General features: G+C 46.6%; 1 protein-coding gene across 2 annotated transcripts in view; it reads left to right on the forward strand.

Moving 5' to 3' along the window:
- ANKRD66 (ankyrin repeat domain 66) overlaps positions 1-18,338 on the forward strand; it is a 49,486-nt gene extending 31,148 nt beyond the window's left edge. For both annotated transcript variants that reach the window (XM_044289026.1, XM_044289025.1), the window contains exons 2-4: positions 6,047-6,205; positions 16,679-16,907; positions 17,848-18,338. In XM_044289026.1, coding sequence (XP_044144961.1) covers positions 6,058-6,205; positions 16,679-16,907; positions 17,848-18,106 — 636 coding nt within the window. In that variant the 5' untranslated portion in view covers positions 6,047-6,057 and the 3' untranslated portion in view covers positions 18,107-18,338. The remainder of the gene's footprint in view (positions 1-6,046; positions 6,206-16,678; positions 16,908-17,847) is intronic.
- Positions 18,339-27,171: the final 8,833 nt, after the last annotated feature.

Raw genomic sequence — 27,171 nt, forward strand, 5'->3', positions numbered from 1 at the left:
CATTGACTTTACATTGAAAGTCTGAACGGATCCGCTCAGGCATCTTGCGCACTTAGAAAATTTTCTAAGTTATTAATGCAGACGGATCCGTACTGAACGGAGCCTCCGTCTGCATTAATAATATGATCGGATCCGTTCAGAACGGATCCGATCAAGCACTAGTGTGAAAGTAGCCTAACTAAGGCTGCTGTTGATTTTATTATATCTTTACAGAATGGCCACTTCTAGGGAGAGTAGCAGCAGTGCTAAACTTTCTCCATTTATAGACAATTTGTCTTACCGTGGACTGATGAACAGCAAGGCTTTTGAAGATACTTTTATAACCCTTTCCAGCTTTATGTAAGTCAACAATTCTTAATTGTAGGTCTTCTGAGAGCTCTTTTGTGCGAGGCATCATTCACATCAGGCAATGCTTCTTGTGAAAAGCAAACCCAGAACTGGTGTGTGTTTTTTATAGGGCAGGGCAGCTGTAACCAACACCTCCAATCTCCTCTCATTGATTGGACTCCAGTTGGCTGACACCTCACTCCAACTAGCTCTTGGAGATGTCATTAGTCTAGGGGTTCACATACTTTTTCCACCTGCACTGTGAATGTTTACATGGTGTGTTCAATAAAAACATGGTAACATTTAATTCTTTGTATGTTATTAGTTTAAGCAGACGGTGATTGTCTATTGTTGTGACTTAGATGAAGATCAGATCACATTTTATGACCAATTTGTGCAGAAATCCATATAATTCCAAACGGTTCACATACTTTTTCTTGCAGCTGTATGTAACAGAAGAGGGTGGCATATCAAAATATGTATCAGAAGGGGGCACCATATTAAATATGTAAGGGCGGGGGGTGCCATAACAAGTATGTAACTTCAAGGAGCGCCATAACAAGCATGTAACTGCAAGGAGCGCCATAACAAGCATGTAACTTCAAGGAGCGCCATAACAAGTATGTAACTGCAAGAAGCGCCATAACAAGTATGCAACTGCAAGGAGCGCCATAACAAGTATGTAACTGCAAGGAGCGCCATACCAAGTATGTAAATGCAAGGAGCGCCATAACAAGTATGTAACTGCAAGGAGCGCCATAACAAGTATGTAACTGCAAGGAGCGCCATAACAAGTATGTAACTGCAAAGAGCGCCATAACATGTATGTAACTGCAAGGAGCGCCATAACAAGTATGTAACTGCAAGGAGCGCCATAACAAGTATGTAACTGCAAGGAGCGCCATAACAAGTATGTAACTGCAAGGAGCGCCATAACAAGTATGTAACTGCAAGGAGCGCCATAACAAGTATGTAACTGCAAGGAGCGCCATAACAAGTATGTAACTGCAAGGAGCGCCATAACAAGTATGTAACTGCAAGGAGCGCCATAACAAATATGTAACTGCAAGGAGCGCCATAACAAGTATGCAACTGCAAGGAGCGTCATAACAAATATGAAACTGCAAGGAGCGCCATAACAAGTATGAAACTGCAAGGAGCGCCATAACAAGTATGTAACTGCAAGGAGCGCCATAACAAGTATGTAACTGCAAGGAGCGCCATAACAAGTATGAAACTGCAAGGAGAGCCATAACAAGTATGTAACTGCAAGGAGCGCCATAACATGTATGTAACTGCAAGGAGCGCCATAACAAGTATGCAACTGCAAGGAGCGTCATAACAAATATGAAACTGCAAGGAGCGCCATAACAAGTATGAAACTGCAAGGAGCGCCATAACAAGTATGTAACTGCAAGGAGCGCCATAACAAGTATGTAACTGCAAGGAGCGCCATAACAAGTATGTAACTGCAAGGAGCGCCATAATAAGTATGTAACTGCAAGGAGCGCCATAACAAGTATGTAACTGCAAGAAGCGCCATAACAAGTATGCAACTGCAAGGGGCGCCATAACAAGTATGTAACTGCGAGGGGCGCCATAACAAGTATGTAACTGCAAGAAGCGCCATAACAAGTATGAAACTGCAAGGAGCGCCATAACAAGTATGTAACTGCGAGGGGCGCCATAACATGTATGTAACTGCAAGGAGCGCCATAACAAGTATGTAACTGCAAGGAGCGCCATAACAAGTATGTAACTGCAAGGAGCGCCATAACAAGTATGTAACAGCAGGGGGCGCCATAACAAGTATGTAACAGCAGGGGGCGCCATAACAAGTATGTAACTGCAAGGAGCGCCATAACAAATATGTAACTGCAAGGAGCGCCATAACAAGTATGCAACTGCAAGGAGCGTCATAACAAATATGAAACTGCAAGGAGCACCATAACAAGTATGAAACTGCAAGGAGCGCCATAACAAGTATGTAACTGCAAGGAGCGCCATAACAAGTATGAAACTGCAAGGAGAGCCATAACAAGTATGTAACTGCAAGGAGCGCCATAACATGTATGTAACTGCAAGGAGCGCCATAACAAGTATGCAACTGCAAGGAGCGTCATAACAAATATGAAACTGCAAGGAGCGCCATAACAAGTATGAAACTGCAAGGAGCGCCATAACAAGTATGTAACTGCAAGGAGCGCCATAACAAGTATGTAACTGCAAGGAGCGCCATAACAAGTATGTAACTGCAAGGAGCGCCATAACAAGTATGTAACTGCAAGGAGCGCCATAACAAGTATGTAACTGCAAGAAGCGCCATAACAAGTATGCAACTGCAAGGGGCGCCATAACAAGTATGTAACTGCGAGGGGCGCCATAACAAGTATGTAACTGCAAGAAGCGCCATAACAAGTATGCAACTGCAAGGAGCGCCATAACAAGTATGTAACTGCGAGGGGCGCCATAACAAGTATGTAACGGCAAGAAGCGCCATAACAAGTATGCAACTGCAAGGAGCGCCATAACAAATATGAAACTGCAAGGAGCGCCATAACAAGTATGCAACTGCAAGGAGCGCCATAACAAATATGAAACTGCAAGGAGCGCCATAACAAGTATGTAACTGCAAGGAGCGCCATAACAAGTATGTAACTGCAAGGAGTGCCATAACAAGTATGTAACTGCAAGGAGCGCCATAACAAATATGAAACTGAAAGGAGTGCCATAACAAGTATGTAACTGCAAGGCGTGCCATAACAAGTATGTAACTGCAAGGAGCGCCATAACAAGTATGTAACTGCAAGGAGCGCCATAACAAGTATGTAACTGCAAGGAGCGCCATAAGAAGTATGTAACTGCAAGGCGTGCCATAAGAAGTGTGTAACAGTAATAACTAAACACGAGCCTTTTTTAAAATGATTTCAATTGAGAAATTATGTTCTGAATAATCTAACATACAAACGTAATATTTAATCATTGGACAGGATTTAACAACAATCTATGGAGTAGCCTCACTGTTCCTCAATGTCTCTTTGTGGAGAAAGCATGGTATGGCATGCTTTATTATAACCAGTAAATCAGTTTGACCACCGGGTTTGTCTTCTAAATTGTAGGCACATAAAGCATTAGATCTACTGGAAAGAGAATAAAGCTCTGATCCTTAAAGGGAGCCTGTCACCAAGAAATTCACTCATAAAGCAGGCACAATGCCTTGTAGGGCTAGTTCAGCGGCGAGGATGGGAGGAGTGGTAGTGGCTGTGATGGTAGTGGTACTCACAATTCATGGTGGCAGTCCTCACCCTGGCTCTCCCTTGGCTTTAAAGTGAATAAAGGCCGCACTCTTTCTTCCCCCGGTACATACCCTGGACTTGAGACTCCTGCCTCGTTTTAGGTGGAGTTCCCTTGAGGGTGAACGGTTATCAGGGTGCAAGGCAGAAGGGTAGATGTAGTGGCTGGTGAATTACGGAGGCGATGACCAGGCCCAGTTTAGTGATAACAAAGAACAGTCCTTTAACTGCTGATGATGAGGATACCTCCCAACTGTTAAAAATTGCAAAGAGGGACAATATAATGCCGATACACATGGCGGCAATTTTTTTCATACTAGGCCACACCTCTGACTCCGCCCAAAGCATAATTACTGACTGTCACAACTGCAGCAGCTGGGGATCGGTTAGGCGAGTGTAATTTGCTTTATTTTTTTACAGCATGTGGAGCCACTGGGACAATGTTTTTTCTTGCACTTCAATATCTATTTGAATATTAGCACATAGATCATCAGATCATATATTTTAAGGTACAAATTGCTCCAAATAATGAAGTTATGGTCTAATATACAGTTAGAAACCATACAGACACTTTAGTAAGGAGCTATTTAGTAGATGTATTAATGCACATTTATGTATTAATTCCACAGGTCAAAAAGAGGGACATTTAAGGATCAAAGAGGGACAGGGTCAAAAAGAGGGACTGTCCCACCAAAAGAGGGACGGACACTTAGGAGGCATAGATGAGTGATGCAGTACAAGATCTGGCACATTTCTGAAGTATTTCACAGAGCTTCCTTTTCCCAATGGCCGTGTATAGGGTATTTTGAGGGTATTTACATCCAAATCAGGTGAACGGTGTAGGAATTACAACAGTTTGCATATGTGGGACAGAATAATAATCATAAATCAAACTTTCACTTTTTAATACTTGGTTGCAAATCCTTTGCAGTCAATTACAGCCTTAAGTCTGGAACACATAGACATCACCAGACGCTGGGTTTCATCCCTGGTGATGCTCTGCCAGGCCTCTACTGCAACTGTCTTCAGTTTCTGCTTGTTCTTGCGGCATTTTCCCTTCAGTTTTGTCTTCAGCAAGTGAAATACATGCTCAATCGGATTCAGGTCAGGTGATTGACTTGGCCATTGCATAACATTGCACTTCTTTCCCTTAAAAAACTCTTTGGTTGCTTTTGCAGTATGCTTTGGATCATTGTCCATCTGCACTGTGAAGCGCCGTCCAATGAGTTCTGAAGCATTTGGCTGAATATGAGCAGATAATATTGCCCGAAACACTTCAGAATTCATCCTGCTGCTTTTGTCAGCAGTCACATCATCAATAAATACAAGAGAACCAGTTCCATTGGCAGCCATACATGCCCACGCTATGACACTACCAAAACCATGATTCACTGATGAGGTGGTATGCTTAGGATCATGAGCAGTTCCTTGCCTTCTCCATACTCTTCTCTTCCCATCATTCTGGTACAAGTTGATCTTGGTCTCATCTCTCCATAGGATGTTGTTCCAGTACTAAGGCTTTTTTAGATGTCGTTTGGCAAACTCGAATCTGGCCTTCCTGTTTTTGAGGCTCACCAATGGTTTACATCTTGTGGTGAACCCTCTGTATTCACTCTGGTGAAGTCTTCTCTTGATTGTTGACTTTGACACACATACACCTATCTCCTGGAGAGTGTTCTTGATCTGGTCGACTGTTGTGAAGGGTGTTTTCTTCACCAGGGAAAAATTTATTCGATCATCCACCACAGTTGTTTTCCGTGGTCTTCCAGGTCTTTTGGTGTTGCTGAGCTCAGTGGTGCGTTCCTTCTTTTTAAGAATGTTCCAAACAGTTGTTTTGGCCACGCCTAATGTTTTTGCTATCTCTCTGATGGGTTTGTTGTGTTTCTTCAGCCTAATAATGGCTTGCTTTACTGATAGTGACATCTCTTTGGATCTCATCTTGAGAGATGACAGCAACAGATTCCAAATGCAAATAGCACACTGGAAATGAACTCTGGACCTTTTATCTGCTTATTGTAATTGGGATAATGAGGGAATAACACACACCTGGCCATGGAACAGCTGAGAAGCCAATTGTCCCATTACTTTTCATCCCTTAACAAGGGATGAAGGCACATATGCAAACTGTTGTAATTCCTACGCCGTTCACCTGATTTGGATTTAAATACCCTCAAATTAAAGTTGACAGTCTGCAGTTAAAGCACATCTTGTTCGATATATTTCAAATAAAATGTGGTGGTGTATAGAGCCAAAAATGTTAGAATTGTGTTGATGTCTTAATATTTATAGACCTGACTGTATTTGTAAAGCAGGACAAATCCCTGTTAACCTACATAACAGTTTCTCTACTGATACCTAGTAATGTACAGACTTATCTTTATAAAGTAATGTTTTTTCTTATTACAATTTTTTCTCTTTACAACCAGAAATTCACAAGATGACTGACATCACTGAACTCCACCAAGCAGCAGCTCTCGGGGATTATGATTTGGTCTCTGAGATAATGAAGAAAGGTCTCCATGACCCAAATCATAAAGATATTGACTGGAACGACAGGACCGCTCTGCACTGGGCAGCAGCCAAAGGTATACTCAGTGCTAAATTGTGCAGCAGCTCCCCCCACCACTTAAAGGGGTTGTCCGGCCATATATATTAATGACCTATCGTCAGGATAGGTCATCAGTATCAGATGGGCTGGGGTCCGAAACCCGGCCCCCCCTGCTGATCAGCTGTTTGACGAGGAGGTGGTACTCCATGTGAGCACTACTTTCTCATCATTAAACTACACGTTGTCGCCTGTGGAACGGTGACGTAGTGTAATTACAAGTACTTGCGCCATTCACTTGAATGGAGCAAGTACTTGTATTACACTGCACATCTTAGACAACATGAGGCATAATGAACAGGAAGCAGCGCTCGCATGGAGCTCAGCTCCTCTTTAACCACTTCAGCCCCGCTAGGTGAAACCCCCTTCATGACCAGGCCACTTTTTACACTTCGGCACTACACTACTTTCACCGTTTATCGCTCGGTCATGCAACTTACCACCCAAATGAATTTTACCTCCTTTTCTTCTCACTAATGGAGCTTTCATTTGGTGGTATTTTATTGCTGCTGACATTTTTACTTTTTTTGTTATTAATCAAAATGTAACGATTTTTTTGCAAAAAAATGACATTTTTCACTTTCAGCTGTGAAATTTTGCAAAAAAAACGACATCCATATATAAATTTTTCGCTAAATTTATAGTTCTACATGTCTTTGATAAAAAAAAAATGTTTGGGCAAAAAAAAAATGGTTTGGGTAAAAGTTATAGCATTTACAAACTATGGTACAAAAATGTGAATTTCCGCTTTTTGAAACGGCTCTGATTTTCTGAGCACCTGTCATGTTTCCTGAGGTTCTACAATGCCCAAACAGTAGAAAAACCCCACAAATGACCCCATTTCGGAAAGTAGACACCCTAAGGTATTCGCTGATGGGCATAGTGAGTTCATAGAACTTTTTATTTTTTGTCACAAGTTAGCGGAAAATGATGATGATTTTTTATTTTTATTTTTTTCTTACAAAGTCTCATATTCCACTAACTTGCGACAAAAAATAAAAAATTCTAGGAACTCACCATGCCCCTCACAGAATACCTTGGGGTGTCTTCTTTCCAAAATGGGGTCACTTGTGGCGTAGTTATACTGCCCTGGCAATTTAGGGGCCCAAATGTGTGAGAAGAACTTTGCAATCAAAATGTGTAAGAAATGACCGGTGAAATCCGAAAGGTGCACTTTGGAATATGCGCCCCTTTGCCCACCTTGGCAGCAAAAAAGTGTCACACATGTGGTATCGCCGTACTCAGGAGAAGTTGGGGAATGTGTTTTGGGGTGTCATTTTACATATACCCATGCTGGGTGAGAGAAATATCTTGGCAAAAGACAACTTTTCCCATTTTTTTATACAAAGTTGGCATTTGACCAAGATATTTTTCTCACCCAGCATGGGTATATGTAAAATGACACCCCAAAACACATTGCCCAACTTCTCCTGAGTACGGCGATACCAGATGTGTCACACTTTTTTGCTGCCAAGGTGGGCAAAGGGGCACATATTCCAAAGTGCACCTTTCGGATTTTGCAGGGCATTTTTTACACATTTTGATTGCAAAGTTCTTCTCACACATTTGGGCCCCTAAATTGCCAGGGCAGTATAACTACGCCACAAGTGACCCCATTTTGGAAAGAAGACACCCCAAGGTATTCCGTGAGGGGCACTGCGAGTTCCTCGAATTTTTTATTTTTTGTCACAAGTTAGCGGAAAATGATGATTTTTTTTTTTTCTCTTTTTTCCTTACAAAGTCTCATATTCCACTAACTTGCGACAAAAAATAAAAAATTCTAGGAACTCGCCATGCCCCTCACGGAATACCTTGGGGTGTCTTCTTTCCAAAATGGGGTCACTTGTGGCGTAGTTATACTGCCCTGGCAATTTAGGGGCCCAAATGTGTGAGAAGTACTTTGCAATCAAAATCTGTAAAAAATGACCGGTGAAATCCGAAAGGTGCACTTTGTTATATGTGCCCCTTTGCCCACCTTGGCATCAAAAAAGTGTCACACATCTGGTATCGCCGTACTCAGGAGAAGTTGGGGAATGTGTTTTGGGCTGTCATTTTACATATACCCATGCTGGGTGAGAGAAATATCTTGGCAAAAGACAACTTTTCCAATTTTTTTATACAAAGTTGGCATTTGACCAAGATATTTTTCTCACCCAGCATGGGTATATGTAAAATGACACCCCAAAACACATTGCCCAACTTCTCCTGAGTACGGCGATACCAGAGGTGTCACACTTTTTTGCTGCCAAGGTGGGCAAAGGGGCACATATTCCAAAGTGCACCTTTCGGATTTTGCAGGGCATTTTTTACACATTTTGATTGCAAAGTTCTTCTCACACATTTGGGCCCCTAAATTGCCAGGGCAGTATAACTACCCCACAAGTGACCCCATTTTGGAAAGAAGACACCCCAAGGTATTCCGTGAGGGGCATGGCGAGTTCCTAGAATTTTTTATTTTTTGTCGCAAGTTAGTGGAATATGAGACTTTGTAAGGAAAAAAGAAAAAAAAAGAAAAATCAGCATTTTCCGCTAAATTGTGACAAAAAATAAAAAATTCTAGGAACTCGCCGTGCCCCCCACGGAATACCTTGGGGTGTCTTCTTTCCAAAATGGGGTCACTTGTGGCATAGTTATACTGCCCTGGCAATTTAGGGGCCCAAATGTGTAAGAAGTACCTTGAAATCAAAATGTGTAAAAAATGGCCTGCGAAATCTGAAAGGTGCCCCTTTGCCCACCTTGGCTGCAAAAAAGTGTGACACATCTGGTATCGCCGTACTCAGGAGAAGTTGGGGAATGTGTTTTGGGGGGTCATTTTACATATAACCATGCTGGGTGAGAGAAATATCTTGGCAAAAGACAACTTTTCCCATTTTTTTATACAAAGTTGGCATTTGACCAAGATATTTTTCTCACCCAGCATGGGTATATGTAAAATGACACCCCAAAACACATTCCCCAACTTCTCCTGAGTACGGCGATACCAGATGTGTCACACTTTTTTGCAGCCTAGATGCGCAAAGGGGCCCAAATTCCTTTTAGGAGGGCATTTTTAGACATTTGGATCCCAGACTTCTTCTCATGCTTTAGGGCCCCTAAAAATCCAGGGCAGTATAAATACCCCACATGTGACCCCACTTTGGAAAGAAGACACCCCGAGGTATTCAATGAGGGGCATGGCGAGTTCCTAGAATTTTTTTTTTTTTTGCATAAGTTAGCGGATATTGATTTTTTTTTGTTTTTTTTCTCACAAAGTCTCACTTTCCGCTAACTTAGGACAAAAATTTCAATCTTTCATGGACTCAATATGCCCCTCACGGAATACCTTGGGGTGTCTTCTTTCCGAAATGGGGTCACATGTGGGGTACTTATACTGCCCTGGCTTTTTAGGGGCCCTAAAGCGTGAGAAGAAGTCTGGAATATAAATGTCTAAAAATGTTTACGCATTTGGATTCCGTGAGGGGTATGGTGCGTCCATGTGAGATTTTATTTTTTGACACAAGTTAGTGGAATATGAGACTTTGTAAGAAAAAACGAAAACAAAAACAGACAAAAAATTTCCACTGACTTGTGCCAAAAAAAATGGCTGAATGGAGCCTTACCAGGGGGGGGAGTGATCAATGACAGGGGGGTGATCAATGACAGGGGGGTGATCACCCATATAGACTCCCTGATCACCCCCCTGTCATTGATCACCCCCCCCTGTAAGGCTCCATTCAGACATCCGCATGATTTTTTACGGATCCATGGATACATGTATCGGATCCACAGAACGCATGCGGACGTCTGAATGGAGCCTTACAGGGGGGTTATCAATGACAGGGGGTGATCAGGGTAATCAGGGTGATCACCCCCCTGTCACTGATCACCCCCCCTGTAAGGCTCCATTCAGACATCCGCATGATTTTTTACGGATCCATGGATACATGTATCGGATCCACAGAACGCATGCGGACGTCTGAATGGAGCCTTACAGGGGGGTTATCAATGACAGGGGGTGATCAGGGTAATCAGGGTGATCACCCCCCTGTCACTGATCACCCCCCCTGTAAGGCTCCATTCAGACATCCGCATGATTTTTTACGGATCCATGGATACATGTATCGGATCCACAGAACGCATGCGGACGTCTGAATGGAGCCTTACAGGGGGGTTATCAATGACAGGGGGTGATCAGGGTAATCAGGGTGATCACCCCCCTGTCACTGATCACCCCCCCTGTAAGGCTCCATTCAGACATCCGCATGATTTTTTACGGATCCATGGATACATGTATCGGATCCACAGAACGCATGCGGACGTCTGAATGGAGCCTTACAGGGGGGTTATCAATGACAGGGGGTGATCAGGGTAATCAGGGTGATCACCCCCCTGTCACTGATCACCCCCCCTGTAAGGCTCCATTCAGACATCCGCATGATTTTTTACGGATCCATGGATACATGTATCGGATCCACAGAACGCATGCGGACGTCTGAATGGAGCCTTACAGGGGGGTTATCAATGACAGGGGGTGATCAGGGTAATCAGGGTGATCACCCCCCTGTCACTGATCACCCCCCCTGTAAGGCTCCATTCAGACATCCGCATGATTTTTTACGGATCCATGGATACATGTATCGGATCCACAGAACGCATGCGGACGTCTGAATGGAGCCTTACAGGGGGGTTATCAATGACAGGGGGTGATCAGGGTAATCAGGGTGATCACCCCCCTGTCACTGATCACCCCCCCTGTAAGGCTCCATTCAGACATCCGCATGATTTTTTACGGATCCATGGATACATGGATCGGATCCACAGAACGCATGCGGACGTCTGAATGGAGCCTTACAGGGGGGTTATCAATGACAGGGGGTGATCAGGGTAATCAGGGTGATCACCCCCCTGTCACTGATCACCCCCCCTGTAAGGCTCCATTCAGACATCCGCATGATTTTTTACAGATCCATGGATACATGGATCGGATCCACAGAACGCATGCGGACGTCTGAATGGAGCCTTACAGGGGGGTTATCAATGACAGGCGGGTGATCAGGGTAATCAGGGTGATCACCCCCCTGTCACTGATCACCCCCCCTGTAAGGCTCCATTCAGACATCCGCATGATTTTTTACGGATCCATGGATACATGTATCGGATCCACAGAACGCATGCGGACGTCTGAATGGAGCCTTACAGGGGGGTTATCAATGACAGGGGGTGATCAGGGTAATCAGGGTGATCACCCCCCTGTCACTGATCACCCCCCCTGTAAGGCTCCATTCAGACATCCGCATGATTTTTTACGGATCCATGGATACATGGATCGGATCCACAGAACGCATGCGGACGTCTGAATGGAGCCTTACAGGGGGGTTATCAATGACAGGGGGTGATCAGGGTAATCAGGGTGATCACCCCCCTGTCACTGATCACCCCCCCTGTAAGGCTCCATTCAGACATCCGCATGATTTTTTACAGATCCATGGATACATGGATCGGATCCACAGAACGCATGCGGACGTCTGAATGGAGCCTTACAGGGGGGTTATCAATGACAGGCGGGTGATCAGGGTAATCAGGGTGATCACCCCCCTGTCACTGATCACCCCCCCTGTAAGGCTCCATTCAGACATCCGCATGATTTTTTACGGATCCATGGATACATGGATCGGATCCACAGAACGCATGCGGACGTCTGAATGGAGCCTTACAGGGGGGTTATCAATGACAGGCGGGTGATCAGGGTAATCAGGGTGATCACCCCCCTGTCACTGATCACCCCCCCTGTAAGGCTCCATTCAGACATCCGCATGATTTTTTACGGATCCATGGATACATGGATCGGATCCACAGAACGCATGCGGACGTCTGAATGGAGCCTTACAGGGGGGTTATCAATGACAGGGGGTAATCAGGGTGATCACCCCCCTGTCACTGATCACCCCCCCTGTAAGGCTCCATTCAGACGTCCGCATGATTTTTACGGATCCATGGATACATGGATCGGATCCGTAAAAATCATGCGGACGTCTGAATGGAGCCTGACAGGGGGTTATCAATGACAGGGGGTGATCAGGGTAATCAGGGTGATCACCCCCCTGTCACTGATCACCCCCCCTGTAAGGCTCCATTCAGACGTCCGCATGATTTTTACGGATCCATGGATCGGATCCGTAAAAATCATGCGGACGTCTGAATGGAGCCTTACAGGGGGGGTGATCAGTGACAGGGGGGTGATCAATGACAGGGGGTGATCAGGGAGTGTATATGGGTGATCACCCGCCTGTCATTGATCACCCCCCTGTAAGGCTCCATTCAGACTTCCGCATGATTTTTACGGATCCATGGATACATGGATCGGATCCGTAAAAATCATGCGGACGTCTGAACGGAGCCTGACAGGGGGGTGATCAATGACAGGGCGGTGATCAATGACAGGGGGGTGATCAGGGAGTTTATATGGGGTGATCATGGGTGATCAGGGGTTTATAAGGGGTTAATAAGTGACGGGGGGGTGGGGTGTAGTGTAGTGTGGTGTTTGGTGCGACTGTACTGACCTACCTGAGTCCTCTGGTGGTCGATCCAAACAAAAGGGACCACCAGAGGACCAGGTAGGAGGTATATTAGACGCTGTTATGAAAACAGCGTCTAATATACCTGTTAGGGGTTAAAAAATTCGGATCTCCAGCCTGCCAGCGAGCGATCGCCGCTGGCAGGCTGGAGATCCACTCGCTTACCTTCAGTTCCTGTGAGCGCGCGCGCCTGTGTGCGCGCGTTCACAGGAAATCTCGCGTATCGCGAGATGACGCGTATATGCGTGACTGTGCGCAGCCCTGCCACCTCCGGAACGCACATGTGCGTTAGGCGGTCCGGAGGTGGTTAAACAACGTATTGCTGAGTGTGCCAGGTGTCGCACGCCTGCTGATTGGACATCGATGACCTATACTGGCAAAAGGTCATCAATATATATGGCTGGACAACCCTTTTAAGCCGCTTTTACCCAGACAGTGTTTGGTCAGTGATTTCCATCAGATGTGAAGAGACGGGTCGGCACCCCGGATAGGTTTGTCGGTGCTCAGTTGTAGGAATAATCCATCACTAGTTAAAGGGGTTCTCTAGGAATTAAGAAAATGAAAATACTTAAATATTACTTCATTATAAATATATTCTCAAATACCTTACATTAGTTATAATGGCTTGTTTTGTCTGGGGAGCAATCATTAGGAAAAGCAAAATGGCCGCTGTCCTATTAGTACACACAAAAGCTGTCCTAATCACACAGAAGGACAAGTTACTTCACAACACTGAGTTAAAGAGCTGCCTCATCCTCCTCTCTACTTGTCAGGGATTATGATCCTGAATACAGTTTAATATGGTCATCAGCTGAATCTCTGTAGAAATGGAGTTCATGAGCAGATGTGGCTAATGAGCAGCAGCACTTGTATGTAGTCTCCATTACCACAGTCTGTCCTGTCCGTCCTCTCTGTACTTCATGTCTCCTCATGGACTCCATTCCTACAGAGATTCAGCTAAAGATCTTTTTATCTGTATTCAGGATCATAATCCCTGACAAGTAGGAGAGGAGGATGAGGCAGCTAGTTATATCAATGTTGTGAAGAAACTTGTCCTGTCGTGTGATTAGGACAGGCTTTGTGTGCACTAATATAACAGCAGCCATTTTGTTTCTCCTAATCATTGCTCCCCAGACAAAACAAGTTATTATAACTAATGAAAGGTATTTGGGAATATATTTATAATAAAGTAATATTTACGTATTTTCATTTTCTTAATTCACGGAGAATCCCTTTAAATCAAAACACCACGGCACTTTCATCTATGCAAACAGTGTTTCTTGCCTTTATTAAAGGTGCTCCAAAATATACACGATAATAGCTGATACTAGGGTTTCGGTCCCATTTCATGGACCTTGTTCACGGCCTGTAATATATACAAATGAAACCAACGAATGCAAGCATCAATGAATATCTACACAAATATACAGAACAAAATCCATGAAATGGGACCGATACACTAATGTTGGCTATTATCGTATATATTTTGGAGCACCTTTAATAAAGACAAAAAAAACTACTGCATATATGAGAGTGCCGTGGCGTAGTGATTTCCATCAGTGATTGGGAGCCAAAAGCAGGAATAAGCATCTTGGTGATCCCACCTACCAACAAATAATTAAAACATAACTTTTAATAGTAATCTAAAAAAAAATATCTCAAAATGTGATATTCCCAGCACACAAACAAATACTGTCATCGAGGCGCACAAGATATATGAGGTCAGTCAGACCACAAAAAATAAAAATGGATGCACTCAAGGCAATGCTCGATCAATACGGGTGCCATCCATTCTCATTCGCCCAAAAGAACCTGTACATCAGCCACATATTGGGAAGATAAAAAAAAATTAAACCTTCTTGACGGCATTTTAGGGTGGGCACAGGGTTTCTCTGAGTACTTATGAGTACTAGTGGTGGATAACAATTCTGTGCAGTCTAGTTCGCTAACGGTGTTTGTTGGCGTCCACACTTGTGATATGGGTGGTGATTCGCCTCCCATCAGCGCCCACCCGGGTGATGTCAATATAGGCCCATCTCACTGCACGGAAGGGAGGCAGGCAGGAGAGTGGGAGCAGAGTCGTGGTTGGCAAGATACCAAAGGCACACCCCATGTGCGCCCTTATCGGCAGATAACCAATCCTTATTCTGAACTATAAACTATTAAAAAGTCTGTAAATCCGAGATGATTAGAAATGGTGCCTACACAGAGATGAGGTATAAGGGAAAGATTTGCTCCTGTTCTTTGTTTTTGACCCGCACCTGGTTTCGGCACAAAATCACTGACCAAAAACTGACTGTGTGAAGGCGGCCTTGATGTGCTGTTACCCTCTCAGAGATGGACTGGCAGGACATGCTGGGAATTGTAAACCATTGCCCTATACCTACACCGTTGGGAGTCATCATACCTGGGTGCAGTGAGTTTACTGTCCCTGTAATTGGATGTTGTAATTCTCTATATCTGCATGCTGATTTAATCTGTAATGGTGTGTGATAAATAAGGAGCGTCTGGAGTTACTTAATGTCAGGTAATTACATCAGATAGGAGGCTCTAAATAAAGAAGGAAGGAAAAAGATGTTGGGACATATAGGACTGTGTGGTGATCTGTCAGCTCTCATATGCATTGGATAACTGCCTAAAATATTGATCTTGGCTGGTGATGGTGACATAGACAATAGTCTGTGGTGCAATCTGCCAGAGATATTGCCACATTGATGGATGATTTGCTGGAGAGTCATGAGGGTGTCTGCTCTTGTAGGTCCCTCTGCTGTCCCCTCCCCTGATGTTCACTTGTACATTAGGAAATGAAAACCAGTATTCCTGTGTTCATCAATAAGGACCCCACTGTGACATCACAAAGGTAACCCCAGTGATGTCATCAGCTTTATAATCAAGTCTTCCATGGATATCAGTAAGTGGTCAGGGCAGGTATAACTGTTCGGAGCTAATTTCAGTCTACATAATGTATATTTTTATCGGTTACAGTATGTCTTCAAGTTCCCAAAAATTTTTTGAGGGAAGAAAAGGTGAAAAAATATATAAGTGAATACATAAAAAAAATCGGGCATTATGACTAATACTGTTGTGGGGGAGATTGTGTCAGGCACTGTTATGAGGGCACTATGACTGTAATTACTAGGGTCATTGTGGCTGACAACGTTATGGAGACACTATGGTTGTAATTACTAGGGGTGATCTTTGGCTGGCCATGTTAAGTCTAGTTTCATATCTCTGGCAGCAATTCCGGCAGACTGTTCTCCGGATCCGGCCCTTCATTAACTATTATGAGATCCGGCTGCTATCCGGCAAAAATGCTGAAAATTTGCCGGACACAAACCGCTGCAGCTACAGTTTCGGTCCAGTCGATTCCCGTATTCTCTGCCGGAACTGTAAAACTAGCCTAAGGGCCACTGTGGCTGACAATGTTATGGAGACGCTACGGTTGTAATTACTAGGGGTGTTCTTTTGCTGGTCATGTTAAGGGTAATTGTGGCTAACAATGTTATGGTGGCACTACTGTAGCCAGGGGTTCTGTTACTGTTATTGTTATGGGGCACTGTTGCTGGCACTATTATGGGGATACTGTTGCAATCATTGTTATAAAGGGGCTCTGTTATGGAACCACTGTGGCTGGCACTGTTTTTTGAGTACTTTGACCTATGAAGGAACTGTGGCTCCCGATATTATGGCAGGAAATGTTTTGGGGGCAATGTTATGGGGCTCTCTGGTCATTATATCTAAACTGAGTAGAAATGACAGGAGTGTTATCATAGAATTTGAAGCCCAGGTTTATACATGAAGCCTGCTGTATGCTCCCCTCTTCTACTTTCTCTGTAAGGTCATCTCCTAATCTGAGAATCAGACATTCACTAAAATCATCCTGTTCTTGTCCCCGGCAGGGCAATCAGACACAGTGAAACTGTTGGTAGATTATGGGGCCCGGCCCTGCCTGAGGACGGACACCGGCTGGACACCAGCACATTTTGCTGCAGAGTCAGGAAAGCTCAGCGTCCTGCGCACCCTCCACTCCTTACATGCTCCTATTGATGCTGCGGACATTCACGGAGACTCCCCCAGAAGAATCGCAGAGATTTACGGCCATAAAGACTGCGTCAAGTTTCTGGAGACGTAAGTTTCAACCTGATCTATGATCTACGCCGGCACCAGATCCATACCTGCTAGAGCAGACAGATAACGTATTAAATGATTTAAGAAATATACAAATCTATTAATATACAGGTAAGGCCCCATTCACACAGTCTGATTTTCGGTCCACATCCGATCTGCATTTCTTTACGGATCTATTAATTTCAATGGGGCCGCAAAAAATGCAGACAGCTAACCATGTGCTGTCTGCATCAATAACGCAGCCCTGCAAAAAAGATAGATTATGTCCTGTTTTTGTCTGTTTTGCGGACATGAATGGGCATTTTTACAATAATGCGGGACAGAAAAGAGCGGGAAACATCAGTATTTGATTTTTGCAAATCTGCGGTTTGCGGATATGGTCGTCTGTATGAGACCCTATCCTGCAGACTCATGATTAAAGGGGAGAACACATAGAGGAATAGGCATGTTTCCTGGAGGCCATAAATCTTGATTCCCCTTGTATCACCCAGATGCTGGGGCCTACAATAACCTTCTTGACGTCTGATCAGCCCTGGTATCAACATTTATTTTGGTCAGGGGGTAAAAAGGACCATTTCATCAGTGTTTGAAAGAAGCCAGACATAATTTTGGGGTTTGATGAAGAGGTCTGGTTGAAGGACATAAGTTTTGAAGACGTCCTTTAGATAATGACACAGGGTATATAAAAATTTTGTATGGTGAACTATATGTGCTGGTACCAAAATGCCCTTGATGTAAATACTCAAACATAGGGGGTAATGTAGTTACCAGCCTTGGTGTGTTATACGTCTCCCCCTCCTGGAGAAATTAAGATTTTGCAATTTTCAAGTTCCTCAAATAGGTTAACTTCCCCAATGTATTTGGTCGACTACAGAGTCTAGGAGAAGGCCAGATAATCTATAAATTAACCCTATATTTTGTATTTTATTGTATTTCCCAGGGCTGAAGTAGAATGCAGAGATTACCGTCTGGCCACAGCACTGGAGGGTAACCCCTTGGATGAGTTGGATGAAGACTGGGAGGCCAAAAAGTCAGAGTTTCTAAAATCCCAACTCAGTGTTAAAACTAAGCACGCCAGAACTAAGCTCCAAAAACTTTCTCCAAGGCCGAGGTTTATCCAGCAATGTTGTCAGGCACACACAAGAAAGTCATTGCATCCGTCATATATGTGCGAGCAAAATAAACCCTCAAAGCATTGAAAAAATTTACTATTTCTACTTCAGAGACGTAGGAACTAGAACACTGATATGTGCTATTCCACTCTTCTCCACCAGGTGGCGATATCAACACATATGTTGTGTCTCAGTACTAATTGCAGATCTTTAGATTGAACCTTTGGTATGAAGAGTGTAACTGAGAAGAAAATTACATTGTAGCCCATTTCAATCAGTAAATGAGGTGCCATATACACCAGATATATTGAGATACCAATAATAAAGTCCCTTTTCCTGTACTCTATTGGTATGAATTTTCACATACAGGGAGCCATTATACTGCATCGGTATTGGACTGGACTGGCTGCGAAATTGTCCTCTCTTTTAATAAGTTTGTGAGGTTCTTCCATTCGAAATGTATAGAAGTTGATCAAGCACCAACTATAAAAAAATGTTTTCTCGCCCAATTTCCTTGGGGGACACAGAAGACCTTGGGTATAGCTCATCTCCCTAGGAGGCGTGACACTAAGTGAAAACTGTTAAGCCCCTCCTCCATCAGCTATACCCTCAGCCTGGAGAGAGAGACTGCCAGTTTTTGCTTAGTGTCCAAGGAGGCAAGACACTCCCTGCTCTGCAGGGCTGTTTTCTCCTTGTTTAAATTTTGATTTTTACTTTTTTCTTTTCTTTTTGTTCCAGATCATCAGGGACAACAGAGACGCACTAGACCTCTCTGTTTCTCCCGGGGTTGAGCTGCGCCAGTGCCGGTCACCCGCACTGCTGCCTCCCCCACAGAAGACAAGGTGGATCAGGGCAGCCCAGCTCCCCTACATCCCGCCAGCGCAAGGGTCGCCCGCACGCCAAGTCCCTCTCCCAGCGTCCTGCCACTACGGTGCCAGTAGCTGAAGGGGCGACCCTGCTGGAATGGACCGAGGGTGAAGACGACTATGGTGAGAGAGTGGCTTCTCCAGCCCTACGTCCCCCACCCTGGTCTCCTGCGTGCCTGACCCCCCATACTGGGCCTCTGGACCCTTCGGTCACTGCTGGACCTAGGCTGGCCCCTGGGGTGCTGCGGGGCGACATTCTACTCCTGCTCCCTCTCCTCCCTTCTGGCCCTCATGGGACATTTTAGCAGCAGAATGCTGCGATTAGGCAGCCACATCGCCTCCCTTCACTTATCAGCGTCCCTCCTGGGAACGCTGTGCTTGCATCCTCACGGGCACCCAGTCTCAGGGTCCCCCCATCCCCTCACCGATGCGCTGCTCTGGACCGGGGGCCTTTTCCTGACGGCAGTGCTGCTTGGGTTTTTACTTCCCGGCCTGCTCGGCCGCACCTCCGGCGCTTCTTCCCGGCCTGCTGGGCCGCACTCCGAGCTGGGCCGCACTCCGGCACTCCTTCCCGGCCCCCGACTGTTCTGGCCTGCGGGGTAGACTCCCGCGGCCGGCATTTGGCTGAGCACGATGCTCCAACGATTCCGGCCGGCCGTCGGCGACTTCCGGTCGGGCGGGGGCGCCGCAAATTTTGGCCCAGGCTTCGGGCCTACTGGGCCGCATTCCGGCGCTCCACCCGGGCCCCTGACTTCCGGTCCGCGGGGTGGGCTTCCGCGGCCGGTTTGTCCGGGCAGTCCGCTCCGGTTTCCTGTGCGGCCCCGGTCAGCCGGGTGCCGCAGAAAATTTAGGCCCCGGCTTCACGGCCTGCTAGGCCGCAAACTTCCGGCCTCTGTTGGAGGGGGCGGGAACTTCTCCGGGCGCGAATCCTTCCCGCCTGGAGGTTCCCCGCCCCCAGGGGATCGCGGCGCCGCCTCCTCCTCCCTTCCAGGTTGGTTGGCTGTTAACCCTTCGGGTACCGGCGGCTCCCGATGGGCCTATATGGCTGGCGCGCCCCCCCCCCTCCCCCCTCTACTTCTATGCTGGGCACCTGTATGGTGGCACTTCTTTCTGCCTCAGTGAGGCTATTTTTTATTTAGAAATGCATAAAATGGTTAACTAATGGATTTCTTGTGCGCTGCGCAGGACGCTGCAGCCTTATCTCGGTAGCGCCGCCTGTATGCGTGCTCCTTCCATGAGCGGCATGGTGTCGCACTCCCCGGCTGGTGCATGTTTCCCTTCTAAGTGGTTCTTGCCCTCTCCGGGATACAGCGCTGGCCAAGTGCATGCGCTCTCTTTTTTTCTGTAGGCAGAGTTCGTCACCCTCCAGCTATGGTGCCTGCCATGTGCAGACAACCCCTTCCTAGGCGGGATACTGCACTCTCTCGGGTTGCAGGCTTGCCTGGTGCATGACCCCCCGCTTAGGTGGAATACTGCACTCTCACCGAATACGGTGTTGGCCATGTGCACGAGAACTCTGCACTCATTGGATTCGCTGCAGGCCATGTGCACAACCCCCTTCCATAGGCGGAATGCTGCACTCATTGGATTCGTTGCCGGTCTTGTGCATGTCCTCCTTCCATAGGTGGAATCTGCACTCTCACCAGATACGGTGTTAGTCTGGTGCACGACCCCCTTCCATAGGGGAACGCTGCACTTTCACTGGATTCACTGCCGGCCATGTGCGTGATTCCTTTCCATAGGCGAAACGCTGCACTCACTGGATTTGATACCGGCCATGTGCATGACCCCCTTCCGTAGGCGGAATGCTGCACTCACTGGATTCGCTGCCGGTCTTGTGCATGACCCCCTTCCATAGGCGGAATGCTGCACTCACTGGATTCGCTGCCGGTCTTGTGCATGACCCCCTTCCATAGGCGGAATGCTGCACTCACTGGATTCGCTGCCGGTCTTGTGCATGACCCCCTTCCTTAGGCGGAATACTGCACTTCATTGGTTATGGTGCTGGGCAGCCGGCCATGTGCATAACCCCCTTCCATAGGCGGTATGCTGCATTCTCATTGGATTCGCTGCCGGCCTTGGGCATGCCTTCTTCCCTCAAGCGCCATGCATACACCCTCACTGACTGGGGTCGTTCTCTCGCTGGTAAGTTGCTGGCCGCGTGCATGACCCCCTTCCATGGTGGGATGCTTGCAACTCACTAAATCCACTGCCGGCCATATACATGTTCCCCCTTCCGTGGGCGGTGTACGGCACTCTACTGGATTCGCTGCCGGCCATGGGCATGTCTCCTTTCCTCAGGCAACATACACACACTCTCACTGACTGTGTTTGTTCTCTCGCCAGTGTGCTGCTGGCCAGGTGCATGACCCCCATCCATGGCGGGGTGCTCGCATTCTCCCTGGTTGCAATACTGGCCATGGGCATGGCTCCCCCTTCTGGGCAGCATACTGCACTCTCACCAGATACGTTGCTGGCCTCTAAGATGGGTGGAATGCTTGCACTCCCATTGGATACGGTGCTGGCCTTGTGCGTGACCACCCCTCATTCCATGGGTGGACTTTTGTACGCTCACAGGACTCACAACTGTCCTTGTATATGCTGTGCTGGACTTGTACTTGTCCCCATTCATTGGCGGAGTAGTTGTACTCTCACAAAATTCGGTGTTTGGTGGATTATTGCACACTCACTTAATGCTAGGATAACCCTGTGCATGTCCCCTTTTCACTAGGTGGACGTCCTGCTGGATGCGGTGTGGCCATGTGCATGGCCCTCTTCTGGGCGGAATATGGTATGTCTTACTTCTCTGAAGTAGGTACTGGTCTTGGGCATCACCCCCTTGTGGGGCGGGCTTTGCACGCTTGCTGCCCGCAATGTTTGCCAAGTACATTGCCCTCTCTTCTGGGCGGACTGCTTGCGTTCCGTCGCATGCCATACTAGTCTTGTGTATGTCCCCCCTTCCGGTTGCACTTTGCACTTCCGTGGATTCTGTGGGACTCTGTGGCTGGCCCTCCTTGCTGTATGACTATTTCGCAGTGGGCGGACGCTCTTGTGCACTCTGTGCGTTGTTGGGCCGTGTATGCCTTCTCCTTCCGTAGGTGGGTTGGCTTTCTCACTGCTTATGGGGCTGCTTGTACGTATGCCTCCATTCTTCCTGCGACTTGACGTTTTTCTCTTGGGATACGGTGATTGCCGCCGGCCTGGCACTCTTCTCTGAAGAGATCTTTCTGTTCACCTGACCTGGACGGGCTCTATTGCTCTCTACTGCAGCGAGCTGGGTGGTATCCATTCTCTGTTCGGAGGGTATATTTTGTGTTTCCGTTGTGACGGTATCCACCATATTCGTTGGCCCTTCCGCCTGGGGAGTGTTTGTGGTTCCTAGATGCGTACCCATTAGTTACCCTGTGGCATTGCTTCCCAGCGCAAGCGGTCACATGGTCGAGAGTGCTGTCTCCAGCGTCCCTCGCAGTCTACGTTGGCTCTGGCGGGATTACGGTTCCCTCGCCTGTTGCCATTCCTCCTCTTGGATGCGTTTTGGTTTGAGTCCTTCCTGTTGGCACCCTCCGTGCTTCAGTTTGTTTTGCTACCAGGTTCTAGCCGCTCTTTTCGAGCAGGTCGCCCAACTTCTCTTGGTTGCTCGATTACCCAGGTCTCAGGGACCTCCACTTTCGATTCATTAGGGTATTCGCCTTCTGCGAATTGGTGAGCCGGACATCTCGGAGTAGCGGAGTTCTGCTTTTGAGCGGTCCTGTGGCTTCCCTGTTGCCCACTCCTCCTTGCGGTTGGAGGCTGTCATCCGTCTTCTCGGCTATTTTTCTCTCGACGGCTCTGTTTTGGCTTCTCCTGGGTCAGTTTTACTCCGATGTGGCTTCTGCCCCGGCCAGGCTTCAGGGGCTGTTCCTTCACTGCCCTCCCCCCTGGGGAGACCATGGTTGTTCATATGGATGGTCCCGGTGTTCCTTATGACCTCGTACTGTCTCCATTGTTCACACTGGCTGTACTAGCTGTGTGCCTATTACCGGGTTTGCCGCATTCTGTCCTCCCGCTGGGTGCAGATTACTTTTACCATTCTGGGCGATGGTCCTGCTTGGACTTTACCTTCTCGGTAACCTGGCGGGCCTACTTTCTTCTGTCAAGATTACCCTTCAAGCCCCCACACCGGGACTGTAGAACACCTTCCTGTGGTGGCTACAACGACAAGGACTTTAGCCTGACTTGTCCTGGAGTCTGTTGGATACTGGCCGGGTCCCTTTCGGTTCCTTCCGTTTGTCCATCTGCTCCCCCACTCCGCGTGGATTACGGGACGGCGTTGCTCGGGGGCCGACGGGACCAGTTTTACCAACCTTTTTGCCCGTGTCACTGATCTGCGCTTACTCGCATTGGGTTTCCTCCCGTCTGCCCAGACGAGTCCAGCGAGCACGCTAGTGTTCGCTCCCGGCCGTGCTTCGTCCAGGTTCTGTTGTCTGACTTAGGGTCTTCCCTGGGGTTCTTTAGGAAGCTGGGCATTCACCCAATTCTGCCTTTCTCTTCCCATGATTCGGTCTTCTCCAGTCTGGCCTGGACCTGCGACTGGGACTCTGTTACTTGAAGTGTCTGCAGTTTTTTGCTTGGACAGTCTCCGACTCTTGTCGACGCTCGGTCTCTTGTTTCCAGGAGGTCCGCGCCAAGGTTAACGGCTCCTGGGTGCTTTCCTCCGCTTTAACCAAATGGCTATTGCTGTGGTTACTGCTCAAGGGCAGGGTTCTGTTTTTTTGGTGTCACCGTTCATTTCACCAGAGCGGTTGGTGCCTCCGGGGCCGGAGGCATTGGGCTTCAGCCATGTCATTGTGCAGGGTGGCCACGGTCTTCCTTGCACTCTTTACCAGGTTCTCCTGAGTGCGTACTCTGGCTTCGGCGGCGGCTGCTGCCTTGGGCCGCCTGGTTTTTGCAGGTGGCATTTCCTTGCTGCCTTCGGGTGCTTCGCCTTGGTGCTGTGGTCCCTCCCCTCTTGGACTGCTTTTGAACGTCCCAAGGTCTTCTGTGTCCCCCAAGGAAATTGGGCGAGAAAACGAGATTTTTGTATAACTTACCAGTAAAATCTCTTTCTCGCTCTTTCCTTGGGGGACACAGCACCCACCCATTCATTGGTTTTTTTCTGCACGGTTTCCGAGTTTTGTTTACCCGTTGGGTAGTTGGCTTGTTGTTTCCACTTGTTGGACTTTGCCTTTTCTCACTACTTGGACACGCAACTGGCAGTCTCTCTCTCCAGGCTGAGGGTATAGCTGATGGAGGAGGGGCTTAACAGTTTTCACTTAGTGTCACGCCTCCTAGGGAGATGAGCTATACCCAAGGTCTTCTGTGTCCCCCAAGGTAAGAGCGAGAAAGAGATTTTACTGGTAAGTTATACAAAAATCTCGTTTTTAGCTGTCTTAAAGGGCTTCTACCAGCAGAAATACCGTTATGTAGCTGACTGACATTAGCGATGCGCTAATGTCAGCACTACATAACAGTATGTTTCTAACATTTGTCCCTGCAGCCGCTTTTGTAAAATAAGGACTTTTATAATATGCTAATGAGCCTCTAGGTGCTATGTGGGCGTAAAATCAGCACCTAGAGGCTCCTTCTACTCACGCTTTATCCCGCCTAGGTCACCTGTTCTGCCCGCCCCGCTCCTTTTGATTTATGCCACGGTCCACCGCATCGTTGACGCAATCCCGCACCTGCGCTGTTCACTTCTGTATTCGGCGCAGGCGCAGTGAGTGAATGATGCGCTCCTGGTGCCGGATTCCTCACTGTGCCTGCGCCGACTACGTCACAGTGAGGAAGCCGGCACCAGGAGAGCGGCCTTCACTCACTGCGCCGAAGACAGACGGACCCTCTAGGTGCTGATTTTACGTCCACATAGCACCTAGAGTCTCATTAGCATATTATAAAAGTCCTTATTTTACAAAACGGCTGCAGGGACAAATGTTAGAAAAATACTGTTATGTAGTGCTGACATTAGCGCATTACTAATGTCAGTCAGCTACATAACAGTATTTCTGCTGGTAGAAGCCCTTTAAGGGACTATATACAGGAGTATGTGACCATAATATCATAAGTGATAACCAGCACGGCTTTACCAAGGACAGAAGTTGTCAGACTAATCTGATTAGTTTTTATGAGGAGGTGAGTTGACGCCTGGAAAGAGGGACGACTGTGAATGTAGTGTTTCTGGATTTTGCAAAGGCATCTGATACTGTCCTTCATGGACGCTTAAGGTTCATGCATACAACCGCGATCGGTCTAGAAGACACGGTCTGTGTGTCTGCTGCTTCTCCTGGCCCAAACAGAATGTATTATAGTATGATATAGCCAGTCTCTGTCTGATTGCGGGACGTACTCACGGGATGTCCTCATGTGAGTACAATGCACTAACCCCAAGATCAGATACAAACTGACTGTATAATAAATTACTATGATGCAGTCAGTTTGGGACAGGGACGATGCAGTAGGCCTGGAACATGCGATAGACACATGGACCGTGTTTCCTGGGTCGATCACGGTTGTGTGCATTTGCCCTCAGGCCATATTTACACAACAAATTGTGGTCCCCAATGCACAGAACTGCCGGGCAACGGCCGTGTGCATGAGCTCTAAAAATCACTGGGCACTGTGTTATTAGGTATCAACAATGAGGTTCAATGTGGATCAATGTAAAGTTATGCTTCTTGGTAGTAATCTCTGTGCATCATATGTCCTAGGGGGAGTAACACTGGGGGAGTCACTTATAGAAAAGGATTTGGGTGTCCTTGTGGATAGTAGATTAAATAACAGCACACAATGTCAATCAGCTGCTTCTAACTCCACCAGGATATTGTCATGCATTAAAAGAGGCATGGACTTGCGGGGCAGGGATGTAAAACTACCACTTTACAAAGCATTGGGGCTGCCTCATCTGTAATATGCAGTTCTGATCTGGGCACCAGTCCATAGAAAAGATGTCCTGGAGCTGGAAAAAGTACAAAGGAGAGCGACTAAACTGATAAGGGGCATGGAGGATTTTAGTTATGAAGAAAGATTAAAATAATTAAACTTATTTAGTCTTGAGAAGAGACATCTAAAGGGGGACATGATTAACCTATACAAATATATAAATGGGCCATACAAAAATAAATAGTGGAAAACTGTTCCTCAAAGATTTGTGACTATGTGGAATAATCATTGTTCTTCGCCATAAGAACTGTGAATCTGTAGAATAGGCACCCCATTAGTTGGTTCTTTACTGTAAGGGCTATGAATCTGTGGAGTAATCACCTTAAGTGCCAGTTGCTGTACATATGTGGAGTAATTGCCTTAGCTGCTGGTTCTTTACTGTAAGAGCTGTGAATCACTGGAGTAGTCACTAGTGATGGACGAACAAGGGCCGGGTCATTTCGCAAACGCACGTTCGTGATCAAATGTTTGCGAACCGCGCATTCGCGTTGGGCCCCATTCACTTTAATGGCAGACAAACCTGAAAAACCTTCAGGTCATATTTCCAGCCACCAAATACTTACTAGAAGTGCACAATTAGTCCCACAACATGCACAGTGACATACCAGAGGGGGATCAATGGCAAAAATTCGCACAAAAAATATGTATTTTGATCAGGGGCCATTTTTATGCGTCTTAAAGGGAAACTCTCAAAAATAAAAAATAAATTATTTTAGGACACAGGAGTACAGGCCAAAAAATTAGGCATTCACCTGACAGAAAAGAACAAGTGATTATGTTGCTGAAAGTATATTAGACAGTCACTGGATAACTATTTTACTGTAGGCCAGTACAGGCCCCAAAAATTAGGCATTCACCTGACAAAAAAGAACAAGTGATTATGTGGCTGGAGGTACATTATGCGGTCACTGAATAACAATTTTACTGTAGGCCAGCAGAGTACATGCCCCAAAAATTAGTCATTCACCTGACAGAAAAGACCAAGTGATTATGTGGCTGGAGGTACATTAGGCGGTCACTGGATAACAATTTTACTGTAGGCCAGTGGAGTTCAGGCCCCATAAATTAGGCATTCACCTGACAGAAAAGAACAAGTGATTATGTTGCTGGAGGTACATTAGGCGGTCACTGAATAACAATTTTACTGTAGGACAGTACAGGCCGCAAAAATTAGGCATTCACCTGACAGAAAAGAACAAGTGATTATGTTGCTGAAAGTATATTAGACAGTCACTGGATAACAATTTTACTGTAGGCCAGTGGAGTTCAGGCCCCAAAAATTAGGCATTCACCTGACAGAAAAGAACAAGTGATTATGTTGCTGGAGGTACA

This window comes from Bufo gargarizans, chromosome 4 (assembly GCF_014858855.1).
Source record: "Bufo gargarizans isolate SCDJY-AF-19 chromosome 4, ASM1485885v1, whole genome shotgun sequence".
Lineage (NCBI taxonomy): Eukaryota > Metazoa > Chordata > Amphibia > Anura > Bufonidae > Bufo > Bufo gargarizans.